This window comes from Epinephelus moara, chromosome 1 (genome assembly GCF_006386435.1).
Source record: "Epinephelus moara isolate mb chromosome 1, YSFRI_EMoa_1.0, whole genome shotgun sequence".
NCBI lineage: Eukaryota > Metazoa > Chordata > Actinopteri > Perciformes > Serranidae > Epinephelus > Epinephelus moara.
The window spans coordinates 24,670,773-24,688,699 of record NC_065506.1 but is presented as its reverse complement, the minus strand read 5'-3'; the positions used below and the strand labels follow the sequence as shown (position 1 = coordinate 24,688,699).

At 40.5% G+C, this 17,927-nt stretch overlaps 1 protein-coding gene across 11 annotated transcripts in view; it reads left to right on the top strand.

Moving 5' to 3' along the window:
* tcf12 (transcription factor 12) overlaps window positions 1–17,927 on the top strand; it is a 103,750-nt gene that overhangs the window by 70,278 nt on the left and 15,545 nt on the right. For 9 of the 11 annotated variants that reach the window (XM_050040516.1, XM_050040543.1, XM_050040568.1 and 6 more), the window contains 5 exons: window positions 6,586–6,685; window positions 7,696–7,835; window positions 8,380–8,521; window positions 8,713–8,783; window positions 12,648–12,792. In XM_050040516.1, coding sequence (XP_049896473.1) covers window positions 6,586–6,685; window positions 7,696–7,835; window positions 8,380–8,521; window positions 8,713–8,783; window positions 12,648–12,792 — 598 coding nt within the window. Of the gene's footprint in view, window positions 1–928; window positions 1,133–6,585; window positions 6,686–7,695; window positions 7,836–8,379; window positions 8,522–8,712; window positions 8,784–12,647; window positions 12,793–17,927 lie in introns of those variants that run through there. The other 2 variants (XM_050040595.1, XM_050040587.1) reach the window with 1 other exon arrangement.

The following is a 17,927-nucleotide window of genomic DNA, read 5'->3' as shown; positions in this document are numbered from 1 at the left end:
TTTGCTCTCCCCTCCTCCCACACGATAAAGGTAATGGGGAGCTGTGTGGCTTGCAGTGACAGTAAACCATAGTAAAATGGCTGTCGATGTTCTGCCCCCCGGTGCTTCCCCCCCGTCTGAGGCCCCCAGGGTTTAGGAAATGGAGCATTATTTTCATGTTCTGACGTCACAAGCCAGCCCCCCTTTGCAGCTGTTGCATGCTTTACAACTCTGTGTTTACAGGCACTTCTCAGCTAAAGGTCTCACTCTGCCAACACCAAAACTCTCATATTTCACATTTCATCAACACAGTTTGTCCATCTCTTTCTCTTTCTCTCATTACCTGGATTTGGATTCATGGATTTTTTTCTCCTGCACATGTTGAGCCTTTACTTTCTCTCACTAATGACTCCTAATTGGTGTGTGAGCCATGTGTGGGAACAGGTAAATTGTGTTGCCAGATGCTTGTGTTCTTTCAAAAAGCCCTATTTTACCTCCCTGCCTGTGGACTCTTTTAATCATCACCAAAACAAAAAGATTAGACACTCTGGATTAAAACATGTGGGAGATAACACTTATTCATGTGCTCATTTGTTCAGCATTTAATTCCACACATTAATAAAATCCTGCGTAAAATTATCTTAGCTCCAGTTTGCCGGGGTTCCCCTGCAGGAAATCTGCATTTTTTATTTTTTTTTTTAATGCTTGGAATTAATTTTTTTCTCTTCTTCTTTCTAAATCCGCTCACACATTTGTTTTCTGTCCCGCCCACTTCCCTTTATCTTTTCTACACCCACCTCCCCATCACCCTCCCCTCCCCCCCGTCCTTTTCCTCTATGCCTCAGCACTTAGAGGCTTAAGAGAGGGATGTACCACATGAGCCACTCCCTTCTGACAGCCACCCCTTCCCACAGTGTGGAATGGTACGATCCTGCTTTGCATAAGTTTCCTCTGAGTGGGTCGTGTGTGGAGGCCAGTACTGGAAGAATTATTAGACCCTTTTGAGCGGCTTGGATGTATGTCCAGAGAGAAAGCTAGTGTGTTGCTGCAGTGTCTCTGTATCACTTAAACTGTTGAAGCTATAATGTATTGCGCCTACCCTGTCCCTGGAATGGGCAGTAACTCTTTAATGTATTACTACAACGGGAAATCGGTGAGTAGTCTCTTTGGGAATGTGTGTGTATCAGTGAGAGAAGAGGTGTGTGTGCGTGTGTGTGCGTGTGTGTGTGTGTGACTGCCGGCCTCAGTCTTCTTATCCACCTGACTGTCCTTGTGTCTATAATTTTAGCATGTTTGTATATTTATTGTAACATAAAAGCACTGTGTTACTGTGTGTGTTACTGTGTGTGTGTGTGTGTGTATGTGTGTGTGAATGCATGTGCCTGAGGGCTCGTCTCTCTGATTTTCCATTACATCAGTTAAAGCTGTGTGACAGTACTCTTTAATAATTCAAGTGTCTTAACTGTGTGTTAAACTTATTTCAGCGCACTTTTATACCCAGCTGTCGACAAATAAGTTAATATTCTCGGCAACACATTTAAAAGAAGTTATGCCATTTTAAAAACTTTTTCTCATCCACAGAAAATGAAACGGTTTTGGCCGAAAAAAAAAGTTTTTTGCAGCCTTGAATTTATTTTTACTGGCTGGTTGCTTCAGCTCCGAGACTGGGTTGAAATAATAACAAGTGGGAGTCTGGGAATGATTAAGGGAAAGAGGCTGCCTGTTGAGGTTAGACTTTCCTGTTTGCAGATTGAGCTCTAAGCACCAGTGTTGCTGTTATTCCATCTGTTTTTAATCACATTGGCATTCTTGACGCCACAGGGAGCCTAATGTGATTTCTGAACTTCTCTGTAATGACCTCTTTGATTTTTGTTACTCTGAAAACGTTTTCTGTGTGAGTACTTTATGAATCATTGAGTGTGTGTGTGCGTGCATGTGTTTGTGTGTGTGCTGCACTTGGACTTGATGGAGCTGAGTCTTAAGTTACTGATATAAAGATGGGCTGTTTGTGTGATGCAGAAAGTTTGAGAAGGTGGTCATTTGGAATAAATTGTCCTGTTTTTATAGAAGGTGTAATGTAATGTAAAAAAACAGTGGGCTTATGAATCTGCTCAAGGACACAGTTGTGACAATGGCTGAATGAGCTCTGTGGTGCATCTCAGTAATCCTTAAGTGATGATCCTGTCATAAGCAAATTACACAGGCAGATTTCCACCTGTCATTGCCTGTGCTATTTTTGCTGTTATATAAAGGGCACATGAAGGAAAAATGAAGAGGGCCAGTCTTTTTATGATATTGTCTTGAAAAGGTCATCTTACTCCAGCCTGTGTTTCAACTTTTCCTCCTAACCTGTTACAGCATTTCCTCTTTGTTCCCTCTGCACAAACGATGACTTTGATCTTTTTCATATTAAGTATTAACAGGCTTGTGTTATAGTTGGTGATGCGGAGAAAATTGATAGCATGTGCACATAACGGGCAAAGTTTCTGATCAAAAGCACTTGTTAATAACTCTTTTTTCTGTGTTCCTTGCAAGGGAAAAAAGAAGAGTGGTGCTCATTCTTTGCATCAACTTGATCCACATTAATTTGTTATAATGCAGAGTTGCATAGCAGGCTCACCATCTGGAGCACTGGGAGAATTCGCAGTGGGCCATTGGCTTGTGAGCTGGTGGCACGGAACCAATACAGATGGAGCAGCTCACTGATCTTTCTTCCGTTGCCCATTAGTGAAAAAGAAAAAATTGAAGTGAAAACCCTGCAGTGACTGTTAGAGCCTTTTTCCACTTGTGTTACCAAACAGAAAGCTTCCTCTTCACAAGTGGAATGTCATAAAACTAGTTAAAAACTCCAAAGTGACAGCGTGTCTTTAAGATGCCTTTTGTTGTTGTTGTTGTTGTTGTTTTGTAGTGCAACAGGTTATATCATGCTTTATGGAGGTTAGCTCTCATCATCAGAAGCTTATCCATACACGTGTTGCACATGTACCGAAGCATGCATGCTTATGTGCAACAGAAAGTCAGAGTGGGGGTGGTGTGTTTGTGTGTGTGTTGATGTATCATATATACTGAATGTACACGTCACACACGTTGTGTGCAGTTAATGAGGTTGCATTGATGCCAAAACCAAATGTTTGTGGTATTAACGACTGGAAGATGTTATTCTGCAGTGTGGTTGCTCTATTTTTAGAGAACCTGAGTCCCAGCAGGCTGCTCTGCCGTCAGACTGTGCACACTGATAAAAGATTTTACTGCTTTGCTAAACAAGAAGAGAAATAAACCTGCTGCATCTCCATTAAGTAGGGATGTGCATGATTAGTCAATTGGTTGATTAAACTTTGGTACCTGCGCTAGTCTGCACCAAAAATACTAGCAGGTTGAACTTATTAAAATTATTATTTTTATATGCAGTTGCTATCATGTAATGAAAATGCTGTTGTATTAATCAAGATTTATTTTCCTTAAGGATATTGTTTTCAATAAATATTATTTGTTAGTTTCTATTTAGTACGTTTTTGTTGTTTTTTTGTATGTTTTTAGGATAATTTGCCATGTTTATAATGCACAGGACAAAGTACAACACATTTCAGTAATATTTCAAAGATGATTTGGTCACTGAAAAATCAGATTGACAATTCCAAATAGTTCTTATAATATACGCAATATTTTTTCAAACAGTATTCATCCTTATCAGTTAAATCGCGCTCAGTTTTCGGAGTGTTTTTTAGTGTTTTCGTAGTTAATGACTACCCAACTATTCTAAGTTTAAAGTTCGGTTTATACTCAAAACATTAGTCATTAGAAACATCCCTAATTATAAGACACCTAAAATAATGCCTCCATATGCATATTTATGTGCTTTGACTTTGGTTAGTAAGATGAATTATGTCTTTATATTTTTTATATTATAAGTGGTTAAGCTTTATTCTGTTCTATTTATGTTTGTGAGCTGTTTTCCTCCCAATGTTAACTTGTATTATATCTAAATGATTTAATTGCTTAAGTGTGAGAGCATTTCATTGATATTAAAGTTCTATGTCAGTAGATTAAACAGGCTTTCCAAATTTTTAATAACTGTAAATACAGCAGCTCTCTATCATAGTGTGAGTTATTGCCTTTCCTTGCTAATCTCATTTTAGGACAATAAGATTTTTATAAGAGAAGTTTTTTTCAAACTCAGCCAAATAAGTGTGAAATGTTCTTGTCGAGCTCATAACGTTGGCAACGTCTGCAACTTGATTATCACATTCCTGAAGTCAAACCAACTTCATCGATCAAAATGTCTCACCAGTAAGAGTTGGTCTTCTTCCAGACTTCAGTTTTAATGTCACAGTTTAATGCATAAAGATACCGAGCTCTTTATTTTCCAGAAAGCATTGGCAGGTATCATGCACAAATGTTGAACAACGCCCCTCCAAGCAGGCTGAGCGGAGCAGTTGTTTGAAGAGGCATTGTGTCTGTCGTGCATACTAAGCCTCGTAAGTGTGTTAGATTTGGACTTGAAACAAAATGCCCCAGAGATATGGTTCGATTCCAAGTAATGACATACAGTACAAAAACAGCACACGCCATTAAGAGTGCGTTTGAACTCCTCTCTTTGAGCTTCTTGGCCATTAGCCTGATTTTCCCTCAGTTATATTTATTTTTTTAATTTTCCTTCCTTTCCTGTTATTACGTTGCATCCTTAGTGCGAGTTGACAGCTTGTGTTTTAACATTTAATATTTTGTTTGGTGTGGCATGAACTTCAAAGGCAGGTAGGTTTGGAGACATGGGGGGCGGGGGGGTGCAGAATATATTCAATTCTCAGTTGAGTCCTGTTGAAAGGCACAGCCAGGAACTGAACCAATAACTCAATACAGCATCTTTAATCTGAAGCAGGGTATTATCCACCAACAGCTCAAACTGTTTTACCATCACTATGAAGTCTTCATAGCTTATCATTCACCTATCTGGAGGTAAAATGATTATGTCATTGTTGGCCTTATTTATAGTTTGTTATAAATAGTTGTCAGGTCGTGTGTGTGCTATCTTAATGCAGTTTTGGTGTGGATGGATTTTATTGCTGGACATTTGGTGTTGTGTAGTACAAGGACACTTTTTAGGCTAGTGTGCCTCAGTTCAGGGTATGTGAACACTGGGGAAGGACAGGGTACAGACGGGAATTTATTTTTTAATATAAAATACCCGCTGATGCTCAAACAACTGGTGAAGGTCTGTGTTGGTGTGCTGATCCGTGTGAGTGACGGCTTTTAATTAATGGCCTTGTAAAGGGAAACCCAGGTGGGCCCTCTCTTCCATAGGCCAGCGGAATGAGGCACCCAGTGTTTGGGATGGTTTATTAATGCTTTGACTGGTTAGCCCAGGGTAAAAAGGACAATTAGCATTATCCGCTGCCATATGCTGCCCATTGAGACAGAGGCAAAAGACAAAAGCCCGGGCTCCTGTGCGAGGCTAACCTGAGATCTCCATGGAACTACTATCAACCCTGGGCACATGTGTAAACCAGAAGACCCATGAGAGCTCCACCCCTCCCAGAGCACTTTAATTACACACCCAGACAACAACACGCAGGAGTCCAGCTCACTCAGCAAAGCCCAACAGCCCTGAGTCTCACTTCGGCTGCTCTCTGCATTGATATTATGTTCACATGTGTGCTGCGAGTGCGAGCGAGTGATTAAATTGATATACTTTGGTCGTATGGCATATTTTCCATCAGCGCTGTGTCATAAAACAACTTTAGCGAGTAAACAACCTTTGCGGCCGTCATCACATCCGCAGGCATTAGAAACCAACCTTTGAGGAGGGAGCTGTCATAATGCCAACATCTGAGAACGATGTGAGGCCATTAAAAGACGGATTCATCTCGCGGAGCTCGGGACACAGGCTGGAAATGTGCAGGTGGAATCGAGCTGGCAGGTCTGGCTCTGATTAGTGTTACACCATGGTGGGGTCATCCAGTCCTGTCTGTGGGAGGGAGGATTTGTTCAAACCTTCTCTCCCTCCTTCCCTCCCTCGTGCTCTCTCTTTCTGCCTCACCCTCTCTCCCTCCATCTGGAGTGGATGAAGTCACGGACCACATCACTGGTGTTTGGCCTTCAGTCTCTTTGATCCTCCCGCCTAGCTTGGCACACACACAGCTGTACAACAGCATGCCCATTGTGCCTCTCCTTTCACTGTACCACCACCAGCTTGCAGGTACAAATATAAAGAAAGCAAAGCAGGCTGTTTTTGTACCACTTATTTGATTTCTGCCTCTCTGGGAATGCTGTAATTTGCCAGGCATTTAGACTATGCATGTAAACGGGTATCATTATACTTCCATTAGAGGTTGAGTAGATCTGAAATGCAAATACCCCTGATAATCCACTCCTCCCCTCACGAGCTTGATTGCTCGCTAGTCATTAAAGTGTGTTTGTGGTTTCAGGGTCATATCTGTAGTACATGTGCGTGTGAGATCACATATTTTTATGTACCCCAAATTTTAATTGTGATACTGTACAAGAATTGAGATTTGAAAGCTGATGGCATTTGTAGGTTTCAGCATCATTATAGTTGACAATGGTGGACCGAAGGTTATCTAACTAATACTATTTATGTTCTCACTGCAGGTGTACGCACCATCTCCAAACTCAGAAGACTTCAACAGAGATTCACCTTCTTACTCGTCTCCTAAACCCTCCAGCAGTATGTTTGCAAGCACTTTCTTTGGTAAGTTCTCTGCACTATTGGATTATGGTAGTATTGGATACTAATACACCTTTTCCACCAAATTAGCTCTGGTTTTTGAACCGTTTCCCTCCAGGAATTCTTGAAACCTTGGTGCTGTCTGGCAAAGCAACCTGTGTTTCCACCTGTGTTGAGCAGAACCATTGAAATGTGTTATCATCAGAGGGCGGTGCACGTTACACAATGGAAGTTAACAGTAGTAGCAAAATGGCGGATCATGTTGCAAAATTTTGTTCTGTTATGACAGATATTTGTTTTTACTCAAAAATCAAGCATGAACTAACTAATAATGAGACCACGGCATGCTGTTTTTTTGTCTGATGATTTCATATTTAACTTCTCCATCGTTGCCTTCTCCATCCTTTCTTCCCAACCTGTAGAATATGACATCCCCACTGATGTCATCACAGTTCGCACTTCAGGTTAAGAAAAACATGCTATATTCTGGTTTCAGCTGTGAACCAGCTTTTTGGGTTTTAGCCAATTTATTTTTGATGTAAATGCTCTAAACATTTAAAAAATAAGGTGCGGGAACCAGAACGAAGCCTGTTCTATGTTGGCGGAAAAGGGGTATAAGAGAGCTGTGCGATTGCTACGCTACAAGGTTTCAGAATTATATTACCATTACTATATTCTTATATTCTAATATTTTCTGGTCTTGTGTATGAATAATTTGAAGTAGTGTTTTTATATGTAAATTGTTCTTGCCTTTGCTTTTTTGCAGTATTTATTTATTTATTTATTTATTTATTATTAAGCCTGTGCTCAGTGTTTATTCCACTGTGACTGACAGAAGAGAGGACTTCTTCGTTGGTTTTTTCTTTGTGTTATCTCAGCTGTGTTCAGGACGAGGATCATGTTTCAGTTCCAAGAGTAAACGGACCCCAACTTTTAAGGGTCGGGGGGGGTTAGCCGCTGTCTGGCACTTTGTCAAAACTAAAATGCACGTTGTATACAATAATGCACTGAAATGATGCATTTATTATCTTCAGATGGTACCCACAGTTCGTCTGATCCTTGGAACTCGTCCAATGGGATGAGTCAGCCAGGCTACGGGGGAATGCTCGCTGGATCTTCATCTCACATGCCACAGTCAGGAAACTACAGCAGCCTGCACTCACACGACCGTTTGGTAAGGAGCACCTCTCAGCTGGTGATCCCTAAGCATATGAACAGCTGATAAATAATTGTTGGTTACTTTATTTTGCATCAGACTTATGTAAGATGTCTAATGCGTGTTGTTAAGCACATGCAAGATATGATTTTTTTTTCTTTTTTCTTTGCCCTCACTGTTAGAGTGGGCGTGTACGTCTTAAATTGTTGTCTGGTTATTATCAGTGAAGACACTGCTGACCCTTTTTGTCAGTGTTTGATCTCTGCCTGCCTGCCTCAGCTGGCTGGGCATCACAGGGAGTCTGCAGATGCTGCCTGCCCTCTCTTTATCTCCGTCCCTCCCCCCAGTAACTTTAGCTTCATCGCAGCCTGGGAGATGTCAAAGGAGAAAATAAAATTCAGAGAACAAATAAGCTCTTTCTTTCTCTCTCACACACACACACACACACACACACACACACGCACACACACACACACGCACACACACACACACACACACACACACACACACACACACACATTTGTGACTGAAAATAGAGCATTTCTGTTTCTTTATCTTCCAGAATTACCCCGCACACTCAGTCTCTCCAGACATCAATGCCAGTCTTCCTCCCATGTCCAGCTTCCACCGAAGCAACACCAGCACTTCGCCATTCGTCACTGCAGCGCACACCCCGTCCGTCAACACGGCCGATGGGGTCATGGGTACGTTCTCATGTTAACAGTCCAGCTACCTGCTCAGAATGACTAATTCAATGGCCCCTGGTGTAATCATCACTGAGCATCCATTCTGTAAAAGTAGTGAGTCAGGCAGTTGGACAGCTGCTTTGTATACCGTGACCACTCGTCATTTGTCTGAGTTTGCTGTTATAAAGCCTCCCTCTGTGTTTTCTTAGCTGCTGCAAATCGGGGGAACGCCACTGGAAGCTCACAGACTGGAGATGCACTGGGCAAGGCTTTAGCCTCGGTGAGTTATTGCCCCAGTTCATTTTACTCCTCATTCATAGCATCAATGAATGTGTTTCCAAGCACACAAGTATCCTAGTTTTGGGTCTTATCCTGGTTCAGCATGTGATGTTTACATGGTACATGACACACTGTTTTTTTATATCCCTGTATACATTATTCCAACGTTTTCCAAGTTCTCGCCAATATTTGTGCAGTTAATTTCTTATCATCTTAGTGTCTTTGCTCTGTACCAATAAAGAACATTCAGAAGCCTGGATAAGGTGTTTACATGCCACGGTGGCCTGGCTTCAGGATATGCGGTTTACATGCACAACACATACTCCAAAAACCTGATCATAACCAAGATGCCCGTACACATGTAAACACACTCAATCTGGCTTAAGCTTTTGCTGTCAACTGCACAGAAGTCTCTGCACACACCCCCCAAATCTGACCTTCTCTTGGGGTGTGAAGCTCAAGTCTAACTCCATTGCACCCATACTCTTCAATCATTTTTGGATTTCTCTGCAAAATAAAATAAATGTCTGTTTCCGTCTCTAAAGAAGGTGACCTCAGTAATCATGCAGGGAATTAAGTGCTATACTGACTGCTGATTAAAAAAAAAAAAGCCCAGAGGACATGTTTGTAGTTGTTTTTGGCCTAAGCCTGGATAATTGTGGGCTTAAACTAAGAGCATTCAAGAAAGAGAATTGTGCATTGAAAATACTCCTAAAGCCAGTGGATTACACTTCACTTTGGAAAACCAGCTCTGGATATTCGTGACATCCTGTAATGTATCGTAGTAAGTGTTTAATTCGTTGTAGGTCACATAATGGAAGGAAAATGTCTTGCATACAGTTGTGCACACATCAGGTGATGGATAGACTATTTGTTTTTAGTTCGATTCAGTCTCTATTCTTTGTTTTCTGTGCCTTAAAGCTCTGTCATATTATAGTTACAGTATAAGAGAAAGTCTTCAGTATTCACCTAAGAGGGTGATTTCCCCATTAAATGAAAAAGGACATTTAAGAGAAACAATCCACAGGGATAACCTTGAACTTAAACATGAAGTGAATGGGCAGATGTGACAAAAAAATACAGAGCTGAAATACAGGGAGTGACTTTTTGAGCTGAACAAAATCATTCAATCAAGTGTTGAAAGTAGGGACGCTACAAGCTGCTTTTGATTTAAAAAGTCTAAACCTTACAGTTTTACAAAAATGTCCTCAGATATTGTTAAACATGTTGCATAGACAATTTTAATTTCACACCCCCTTGGCACAAGCTGTATGTTCAGGAGGAATATTTCTCACTAGCGTAAAGCCAAAATATGAGAGTTTAGGGATGGTAATAACAAATTAAGTCCTTTATATTTGCAGACTCAATTCTATTAGCATGACAAAGCTGGAGTGAAATGGACACGGTTGGACTGGGGTGGGGGTGGGTGGATGGAGCAGGGGGCACAGGGGAGTTTATAACTGCTGTGGCTCAACTCCACGGGCCGCCCTTTGTAGAGCTTTTGTTCTCCGCCCTTTTAAATTGGCCGTGCTTATTGGCCCCATGCCGCCTGCGGGAGCGTAACTGATGATGAGGCGGAGCTTTCATTTATTCCAGTAAAATGAGCCATGTTTCACTTTGAATGCAGCGTTAGTAGCCGGTGAGTGAAAAGAATAGAAAGTCATATATTGTCGGGTCAGAAGTCACGGTTATAAACAGCTTGCTTTTGAGAAACTGAGAAATATTTGGGTATATTTGTGCTCTCAGAGCGTAGAGAAGCATAAATAGTCAGTCCTCCCCTCAGACAACAGCCAATCCCTCCTCCTCCACACTTCAATGAAATCTCCATCCTGATACTCCAACTTGATTGAAAAACTAAAGCTTAGAGATCAAGATTGAATAAGGAGATTATTAATAATGAGTGCATTCTATCATCCCCCACAGAAGTCAAACGTTTTCCTGCAAGCTCAATTTGATCTTAACTTGGAGGAGAAATCTCTGTGGACCTGCTGTTTTTTTCCTCTGCTAATTAGTCAGGATCCACCAGTAATACCCTGAGTTCTCCGAGACATGTTCCATTATGGCATAATATCCTCTTATTACAGGAGTTAAAAAAAAATCAGGGATGTGTTTGTGCTTTAATCCAGCATTTGTTTAAACAAATGAAATCCCTGTGGAAGTTCTGAAGACGTAATCTCCTCGTTCCCTAGTGATTGACATCATCCTAAAACTCAGTGACCTCGGCGTAACCTAACGGAGGATGCACTGACACAATGAAGCTACTGTGAACAGTCTGTCAGTGTAGAAATGAACCTGAAGTAACTTGTGGCAGAAATCCAAGGCATTTGCCCCAGTTGTCCTCTTCAAAGAGTTAAGAAACGTACAAAAATAAACAGCTTTTGAATCATACCAGATTTTGATATATGGTTCACAGTACAATATCTGGTGCAGGCTGAAATGCAGCCCTTTGAGATTTACTGTTGTTGGCTTAACGGGGTTTCCAGGTTGGGCGTCTGCACTTTTTGAAGCCACAGAGGAATAATAACCAGAATCACTTTCTATACAAGTGAGAAAAAACAAACTTTCCCCTGAAAAACTACAAGTTTAATAAGTTACTATGAGGATATGAGTCATTTCAAAAACAAGAAACTCTCACTTTTTACTCTTGTTGTATTTTAGTTGGAGCCAATTCAACACCAACCTCTTGACTGCAGGAGTGACCTTAATTCAACCTGTTACACTTTTTTATTTGCATGCTTATTTAAACACTAAGTTCAGTTTAGATACATTACATATAAGAAAAGAAAAGTCCAGTTTTAAGTTTTAAATTCAAATGCCCTCATACAGCGACATTAAAGGGAAACTTTTTAACCAACTCTGTTTCATCGCATGTCAAACACTGTTCATCTGCCCACACTGTGATGACACAGAGCTGGTTGAAATTAATTCCCCTTAAATTAAAAGAATTAAAGGTGCTGTCCAGATATACAGTATAGTGTTGATCTTCACCCGCCATTATCTGACTAATACCCCTTTTTCCACCAAAATAAGAGCATGTGTAGATTTTTGAAACACAGTATAACATGTTAAAATAGGCGATATACTCCTTTTCATTGCCAGTAAACCAGCTCTGCAGTGGACGAGTGTTTCTGGTGTGTCAAGTTCGATGTCATAGACAGAACAGAAAACAGGTTAGAAAACAGTAGAAATCAGCTTGGAGGCCAGCGAAAATGTTACTTTTTATATGTCTTACTCATTCAGTCTCTCTCTTAAACTTGGTGCTGACTAAATACACGTCATTGTATCGCGTTGTAAAAGGGAGTAACATTAGCTTGTCCACCCGGATGTCATATTTCCATCACTGCAGATAGGAGCCAGTCGGAGCTGGAGCTGATTAATACCCGTGACTACTGCAGAGTCATTTGTACCGGGAATGAATGTCTATTGTAACCTTTCCCATAAAATAAAAAAGTCAGATTTTAGTGGGTGTTAGTGGATTTTTGGCCAGTGGGAAAGAGGCTCTGCAGAAGGATACAGGAGCAAGACCCAGGTGAAAGACATCCAAGTGAATCCTGTTTATGGTTCATTTTGTTAAGGCCGTGCTCTGAGCACAGATGACTGTTAACGACTCACATGTATGCACTTAGCATTTTTATGACATCCCTGGTGGTAAAATCACCATAATTAATGATACATTTTTGGCTTGAAGATAGTAACAGCTGTTAAAGATCTGAAGAAACAGCGACCAGTGATATATATGTATATGTATATATATATATATATATATATATATATATGTATATACACTTTTTTTTTTAATTTTGGGCTGCTGATGGTGCATCAATGATGAATCTTAAATTTTTTCTCTTCCTCTCTGCTCCCACAGATTTACTCACCTGACCACACTAGCAGTAGTTTTCCATCCAACCCGTCGACACCTGTGGGTTCTCCTTCACCTCTGACAGCCACAGCAGGTGCTGCCTCAGCAGGTACCGTGGTGACTGCTGCCGGTACCCCGTCTGGAAGGCCAGGTAGAGCAGCACTGTTGGATTTTCATCTCATACACACCTCCAATGCATCTACACCAGAGATTAACAGTTAAACAGATCTTTAGTGAACTACTTCATAAAGGCTTTTTTAAGGGCCTGTGACAGACACACATAAGGTTGTGTTAGACTTAGGCCTTGAACTGAAATAGCCAAGGCTTTCATGAATATGCCTTTCCGTAATTTTATTACTGTTACTATGTGTTGCATTAGTTGGATTAATTAAAGCCTAAACAGAGTGAAGTGTAAAGTTTCCCTAAAGCTTAATTTAATATCACTTTTAGCTGTGAAGGAGCTCTAATCATTCTCTACTCATTCTCCATGCTTATCTATGCCAGGGCAGTTAATGCCATTGTTACATGAATCCATTGTAAAAAAAAAAATCAAGTATTCAAGTATTTGAAATCATACAAAAGGCCTCACTTCTTAAATTTCATTAAATGTATTTCTATCTAGTTACTTAACTTTTTATTTGATAGTAAGCGTAAGAATATGTAATGTAAACATGCCGGAGTTAGCAAGAATACTGATTAACATCCGTAGTTCCTCTGCAGTCCCTGAGCACACGGAGTGATGTGAGTTGTACTGAAAGCATGAAATCAGTGTTGTAAGTTCCACCTGAACGTTAAAACAGTGTCTGACGTGCTGGCCCAGTGTTCACAACATGGGCTTTACTTTCATGGCCAAGAGAGCTGCTCCGCATAGACTCCCAATGACATCACAGACTGGTTTTGGCTCTGAGCTTTTTATGAGGGTCTTTGTTCATGTTCATAAATTTAGATCTAGCTGACAAGTGATTTTGGAGTAACAGGACAGGAATTTGTTTTTAAGTGATGGGAATGAAGCTTTAATGACAAACCCTGGAATGACAGTGTAAATGAAAAAGATTGGGGCTGTGGCTTTTTGGGTGCTTAAGGATTTGAAAATCTTGTAATGAAAATGTTTGAAGTGGGTCTTGAATTACGTTTTTGAAAAGCTTTTTTTTTGTTTTGTTTTTTGTAGAACTGTTATCCAAGTTTTTATGGCTTATAACAGCGGCTCATTGCACTCGTCCTACTTTGTAATAAGACACACTTTTTGGGAGTAGATTTATCGTTACGTAATCGTGTTTTTCCACACAAGTGCTTGGCAGTTTATGTTTTTATGTCAGCTTGATTTTTGAGGATGGGCAAACAAGACTCCCTCTGAATTGAATTTTTATTTTGGAACAAATGCAGAGAACAAAACCAGGAACGTAGTTTAAAGAAACAGTGCACAGCCCGTACTCCAACCCCATACAAAAAGGTTCCTGTTTTTAATATATTGAGATTTTACAGTAAAAAGAGAAGTGCGTAATAAGAATATGGATTGTCAGACGTGTTGACAGAGGCCCGAGAGTAATGGAAAGTGAATGAGGGGAAACAGTAAGGGAAAGCCCGGTGTGTTGTTTTAGCGGGCAGTTGTGTCATGTGTGGTAATGGAGTGGCGACAGCTGTCTCTACGTATGCCCCCCTCATCCTCAGCTGTTGCCCTGCCCCATGGACAGCTGTTCCCCCAACACACACACACACAAACACACACACAGACCAGGCTGCAAAAGGCCTTGTTTATCTGCCAGTGGGTGAAGGAGGGCTGCTGTGACTCAGCTGATGATGAGGTCTATGACAGACTCACTTGGGGAGATCCCCCCTCTTGACCTATTTACAGTACAGCATGCCACACCTGGCTGCATAACAATAGAAGTGAAGTCCAGTTTATCATGCAATGTGTTCTGAAGTTTTTCCAAATACTGTTATGTTATGACATCATGTAGGGCTGGGCAGTGTAGGGAAAATCAAATACAAGGATATTTTTTGGCCAAATACCTTTTTCGACATATAAAGATATTGTAGGGTTGACTTTTGGTGCTTTCACAAAATATGTACACGGTGATATTTCTATTAAAATATCATCAGTAATATGGATATAATGACTAAGGTAAGGTTGGGTAGGGTACAAATAAGGAATAGAGCAGCTAGAACAGTCCTTACAATAGTATGATATCTAAAATCTAAGATGATATCTAGCCTCATAACGATACTGATATAATATTGATATATCGCCCAGCCTTAACATTATGTGTTGTTACAGGATGTTCTTATCAGTGTTTTAAGTTATTATGGGAAAAAAAATCAAATTTAAAAAGTGATAAAAGTTCAGTGTTTATTTTTATTAATGGAATTCATATAACAAATAAAAAACATACTGCAAAATGAATACACGTGGGATTTTTGGAAATGGATATCGTTTCGCTAATTATTCACCCTTATTACACTTCTGGGATTAGAAAAAGAACGCTACTTTGAAATTGGCACGAAATTTGGCTCGCTGTTGAAAATCCATTCATCATTACGATTACACCAATATACAGCACATTACTCAAGACTGGTTTGTTCAATTAGCCCTCTCCGGTGCACGTGGGAACCAGAGCCCCGGGCTAATTTTTCACAGCCGCCAGCCAGCAGAGGCTCATGTGGAGTTCCTGTCTCACTCACCTGGGAGAAAGCTGAGGCAGAACAGAGGCTTTTTCATTTCCTCCTCCAAAGTCACTTTTAATAGTCTGTTAATTAAAGTCTGATATATCCAAGGCTGTGAGGGTAAAGAACACGAAAACTCCAGTACTGAAGTTTAGCGAGACATTTCATTGGAATGAATTAATGGAAAAACAGCTTCCTGAGATTTAGGGAGTCATTTTTATTGTGTTTGTCAAAAATATACATGAGGTGTTTTTTTTTCTTTTTCTGTCACTGTAATTGTGCTGCGTTTGAAAACCACTGTGTTGAATTCAGTGGTCGATTATGTCACTGACCACATAGGCCTTGATTTGTAAAATCAAACGGTCTTTTTTCCCCCGATAATTCAGCATGTTAAATGGGTGTCACAGATGGCAGAACCTGTCGATGAATGAAATCACTGATTGTCGGTTCAGTTAGAGCACAAGAAGAGAAATGGAAGTGAGGAAAGTAAACAAATGGCTCAAGTCAAGAGGGCATGAGATCGAAACAAACATGTTATATGAAGTAAAATTATTCTTTTAGCCATTACACTCTTGAATAGAAACAGTTCGTAATTGTTTTTGTTACCGTTTGTAAATGTTCCTTTAAAATCGAGTTGTGTTGTTAATGTCCTAACTGGCTAACTAGCATCGTGAATCCGTCCTCTCGGCCTTCTGGTTTCCCTTTTTAAATGACAAATACAGACTACCGCCATCTGCTGGTATGGAGTGTTATATCCTCTCATGTAGGTGCAGAACATATGTGCTAGTTTTATGATGTGTGTTGGCCGAGACATAGGTGACATGAGGTAGTGCAACAGTCGGCCTTTGTCACGACTAGTTCTTTAATGTCGCTTTGGTGTATCTGGGCCTTTAGGAGTAAAAATACTGCATCACTCTACTCACACATTAGACTCAGAATGCCATTCTACCCCTTGCAACTTTTTAATTACTCTTTGAATTAAGAAAGGGTAACAGTTTATCTCAGCCAGGCCCCTCTACTATAACTTTGTCCCCTCATCCAAGTCTGCATGTTGAATTGCCGTGCTTTAGTAAGAAGAATGATTTTATAGATTCACCCTATAGGATAAATAACCCAAACAAAGTCTCAATCTGCAGAGTGTGCTGCTGACTGTGGACTCTATGTACCAGGATGTAGGCTGGGTTTGGCATCCATCCACCATAATAGGCACCAGTATAGCACAGAGAGCCCTGAGCTGGAAAGGCCCAAAGACATCCTATCCTGTGAATAACCTGGAAAGGTTCATTATTGTCAGAGTCCATTAGGGTTATTTGATTGTATAATGCTTTGCCTCCTGTTGCACATGGCAGGCAGGTTATTTGGATGATTGTGTTTTAGGAAAGGAGAAAGAAAGAAATGTTGTCCTGGAAATGTGATGAGCAGATGTGGATTCCTTTTCCTTTGCACTAATTTACACCAGATCAATCCAGCTTGATTTGCTTTCCTGTACTGGCCCGTAGATTTACTTTTTGGCTCGTATAAATGTACAACATCCACTGTGAACTTCTTCCAGCCAAAGGTAAATTGTAATCTCTAGTGCAGAGTATCTGAAGTTTCCCCATATTAAGATTACATGATTGAAATGCATGATGTTTCATTTGGATTGAAAAGAAGAAAAGTGCAGCAGTAGATCTGGCTTCACGAGACGTACCGTATTAGTAGAAATGAAACAATGGAAGTTAGATGTTTCCAGATGTGTACGCCGTAAAAGACGTGAAGGCAAACTGATTGTGCTGCCACTTGGGCTGACCCAAATGCTTCGAAGCTTCAGTTGTTGGCATGGTAATTGTTGACCAAATCAGTATTTGAATGCTCCATTTATACGTATATTATTAAGTTATTCTCTGACAAGGACATTTAAACCTATTGATTATTTTGTGACTCCAACTCACTCTCATCTAACGTCAGTCACCAGCAGTCCAGCACTACTGAAACTGAGACTCTCTGACCACACGTGACAGGTTTACAGATGCGCTAGCACGGTGTTCAGGCGTCTGGAATAGTCTCAAAATTTGTGAAGATGGCCCCCAAAAAGTCAAGTGCCAGATTCGCCAAAGAAATTTAGCTATCTAGCTATTATTGCCAATGTCTCTGTGACTTGCAAGCTAACAAAGGGGCCAATTGTCACATTATTTCAGGTGCAAAAAAGTCTGACTTACGTCGGCATCTGTCATTACCTGACCCAGAGCCCCCTCGCTGAAGCTTTGATTACTCATAAATATTTCTCACTGAAGCTACAATGCCCAAAAACTTGTATTCTGGACAGCCCTGATTGCCACTACATCACCAGCCGAATAAACTAACAGAAAAACTAAAGAGAAAGATAATACTGTAGTGGAAGAGTATGAAATATGCCAGATGCTTGGCATATTTCTTTCATCAAAAGCCCTGATGAAGGCCATGAGCCGAATACTATTCAGCCGGGCCGCATTTTTTAAATCACTCCGATGTGTTTCTAGAGATTCAAAGTTTCCATCAAAGAGGAAGTGTGAGGGAAAACTAATGTCTGAAGTCAGATCTCCCATATTGTCCTCCAGCCTCTCATAGCTTTCCACATTAATGTGCAGATGCAGCGTACATTTCAGG